Source organism: Aegilops tauschii, chromosome 4, assembly GCF_002575655.3.
Source record: "Aegilops tauschii subsp. strangulata cultivar AL8/78 chromosome 4, Aet v6.0, whole genome shotgun sequence".
Classification (NCBI taxonomy): domain Eukaryota; kingdom Viridiplantae; phylum Streptophyta; class Magnoliopsida; order Poales; family Poaceae; genus Aegilops; species Aegilops tauschii.
Window position 1 is genome coordinate 153598300 of NC_053038.3, and position 3662 is coordinate 153601961.

General features: G+C 56.2%; 1 protein-coding gene across 1 annotated transcript; it reads right to left on the bottom strand.

Moving 5' to 3' along the window:
- Nucleotides 1–392: 392 nt before the first annotated feature.
- On the bottom strand, nt 393–1968 carry LOC109758227 (uncharacterized). Its single transcript, XM_020317074.1, has 4 exons — nt 1930–1968; nt 1490–1582; nt 764–1108; nt 393–704 (listed from the first exon to the last, which is right to left on the bottom strand). Exons 1-4 carry the CDS (start codon nt 1966–1968, stop codon nt 393–395), a joined length of 789 nt encoding a protein of 262 aa, XP_020172663.1.
- Between the last annotated feature and the right edge of the window lie 1694 nt (nt 1969–3662).

The window sequence follows — 3662 nt, forward strand, 5'->3', positions numbered from 1 at the left end:
TGGGAGAACCGCTTCTGCTCCGTAGATGAGGAAGAATGGAGTCTCGCCGATTGGCTTGGTTGCGGTGGTGCAGATGGACCACAGCACGGACTGGAGCTCGTCCAGCCAGCCGCTGCCGTAGGACTCGAGCTTCTTCTTGAAAGTTCTTGCCTTGAGGCCCCTCAGGACCTCCGTGTTGGCGCGCTCGGCTTGGCCGTTGCTCCTGGGGTGTGCACTGAGGCATAGCATATCTGCGTTCCAAGGTTAGCACAGTATGTTTTGAAGAGATTGCTAGTGAACTGCGAGACATTGTCGGTGATGATGCGATTAGGGACCCCGAACCGGCTCATGAGGCCCTTGATGAACTTGACTGCCGAGCCGGTCGGGATGGTGCGGACAGCCTCCACCTCTGCTCACTTGGTGAACTTGTCGATGGTGACGTAGAGGCAGCGGTAGCCCCTGGGCGCTCGAGGGAACGGGCCCAAGATGTCCAGCACCCAGACCACAAACGGCCATGAGAGAGGGATGGTTTGGAGACCTTGAGCAGGCTGGTGGATTTGCTTGGCATGGAACTGGGAGGCTTCACAAGATCTCACCAGCTCGGTAGCGTCATTGAGCGTCGTGGGCCAGTAGAATCCGCTGCGGAATGCCTTGCCCATGAGGGCGCACGATGACGAGTGATGCCCGCAGTCCCCGTCATGTATGTCGGTTAACAGCTCACATCCCTGCTCCCTGGAGATGCATCGCAGAGAAACATCGTTTGGCCGTTTCCGATAGAGCTCACCGTCCTGAATGCATAGATAGTGGCCTGTCGGGCCACGCGTTCCGCGTCTTCCTCCTTCTCCGGCAGGGTCTCCTGAAGCAGGTACGTCTTGAACTCTTCGATCCAGCACTCCTCCTGAGGCTTGAGTGCGAGGAGTAGACGCGCTGCCAAGGTTGGGCCGCAAGTGGGGGCTCCCGAGAGGGGCGCTGGGGGGAGCTCCTCCTGGGGTGGTGTTGGTTCCGCAGCAGGAGGGGCTGCTAAAGGCTTGAAGAGCCGCTCGTCAAAGACGCCAGGCTCCTGAGTGAGGCACCGGGACGCCCTCTTGGCGATGTCGTCTGCTTCCTTGTTCGTGTCGCGCGACACATGCTGCAGTTCCAGACCCAAGAATTGTTTCTTTATTTTGTGTACCTCTACCAGGTATGCCTCCATGTGTTCATCTTTTGGCTCGTATACTTTGTTGGAGAAGTTGACGAGGAGCTGGGAGTCGCCCTTGATGGTGAGGCGCTTCACTCCTAATGCTGCCACAGCCTTGAGACTGGCTGTCAAGCCTTCGTACTCTGCGATGTTGTTGGAGACCTTCTCGCCCTGCTGGAAGCAGAGCTGCACGGCGTAGTAGAGCTTGTCCTGGGTGGGCGAGATGAGCACGACTCTAGCCCCCGCGCCCTGACGTGTGAAGGTGCCGTCCAAATACATGACCCAGCTGTCTGGTGCATCGCTTCCTGGCGAGAGGGGTCGGTCCACGCGTACCTCGGTGCTTGGAACATCAGTCCATTCTGTCATGAAGTTGGCGAATGCAGCACCCTTGATGACCCTGGTGGTGCTGAACTCCAGCCGGAATGCCTATAATTCGATGTTCCATTCGGCGACTCTCCCTGCAGCATTGGGGCTCCGGAGCACCCTCTCCAGTGGGTAAGCCGAGACGACCTTGATGGGGTGGCCTTGGAAGTAGTGACACAGCTTGCGGGAGGCGACAAGGAGTGCGAGAAAGAGCTTTTGTGGCATGGAGTAGCGTGATCGCGCGTCGCGTAGTATCGTGCTGACGAAGTACACCGGGTGCTCAACGAGGGCGGAAGTGTTGATGAGGTCTTGTACCTCCTAAGACTGGGGACCTCAGGAGTTTGGCCGTTTGTCGGGGCAGGTAGGGCCTCAGGAACGCCGTCCTAAGGAGCCTGATCATCTGTCAGCACCACCGAGGCCTCAGGGTCGCCATCGTGAAGCTGCGTCATCTTGGCGGGGTGCAGCGTCGCTTGACAGGCCTCTGACGTAGCGCTCCTCCCGGATAGCCACTAGCGCTGCGCTGGCAGAGTGAGGCATGGCGGCCAGGTAAAGCACCAGGGGCTCAAGAGGACACGACGCTACCATCACCGGCGGGCGGGTGAGGTACCTCTTGAGGTCTTGGAATTCCGTGTCAGCCTCCGGAGTCCACTCGAACGACCCCTTCTTTTTCATCAATTTGAAGATCGGGACGGCACGTTCCCCCAGCTTGGAGATGAAGCGCCCCAGCGAGGTCACACAACCAGCCAACTTTTGCATTTCCTTGAGAGTCTGCGGCGGGCTCATCCTTTCTATTGCCTTGACCTTCTCGGGGTTTGCCTCGATTCCCCACTGTGACACCAGAAAGCACAGCAGCTTGCCGGAGGGAACGCCAAACACACATTTCTCCGGGTTGAGTCATAAATCCACCTTGCGCAGACTAGCGAATGTTTCTTCTAGGTCCTCGATGATGGTTCAGGCCTCCCGAGACTTCACCACTATGTCGTCCACGTAGGCCTCGGCGTTCCTCTGACCTGCCGACCCAGAGCGATGTGCATCAGCCGCTGGAAAGTCGCTCCGGCAATACGCAGCCCAAATGACATGCATGTCTAGCAATACACCCTGCATGGAGTTAAGAAGGCTGTCTTCTCGACGTCCTGCACTGCCATCTTGATTTGGTGGTAGCCTGAAAAGTACTCATACAGTCGTGATCATGTGCACTCAACTCCCCTCCCAAGTCTTAGTCGGCATGTTGAGTAGCCTGTGGTCTCCAGCAGTGAGCAACGCCGTAATCCGCCCCGTGATAACCCGCCCCTTAACCCGAGGGATGATGCTTAGGAAATTGTGGATGAGGCCATAACCCGCTGTGAGGCGGTGGCGGTGGCTAACCAGGGGGCTTATCAGCAGTCTCCGGTGACCCCTTCATCCCTGGTGGGAGCCGGGCCAAATTCCAGGACCATTGGAGTGCCGTTTCTAGTGTCGGCTGTACGGAATGAGCGTTTGCCCAAGGATTTCAAAGGCCCTCATAAGGTGCCTAATTACATGTCAGACCTCCCACCATAGGCCTGGATTGAAAGTTACGAGTTGGCCATGGAGATGTTAGACGTCAGCGATGCAGCTTGTGCCAAATACTTCACCATGATGTTGGAAGGACCAGCTCTCACATGGCTAAAGAGTTTGCCCCCTAACTCAATCAATACTTGGGCGGAGTTGAAGGACGGCTTTATCAAGAACTTTCCAGGTACTTGTAAGAAACCTTTGACGATTGTTGATTTGGAGCATTGTGTGCAGCGGGAAGATGAGTCGGCACATCATTGGGCTCAAATATATTTTCACACAGCCAGAGCTGAATTTACGCCAACGACGCTGGTTGGAACTGGTCAAGGACTATGACGTCGGTATTCACTACCACACAGGGAAGGCAAATGTAGTGGCCGATGCCCTTAGTCGAAACCCCAGCCCGGACAGCGACGGTCAGCAAAGTTTGAGGCCTGAGTTTCAGCGAGAGTTCACTCGGCTCAACATGATGTTAGTCTCTGAGGGCACCATATCGAACCTGGAGATACAACCCACCCTAGTGGAACAAATCAAGAAGGCCCAACAGGGACACCCCAGTATCGAAGGCATAAAGAAGAAAATGAACCGTAGTAAGACTTCAGAATTCGTC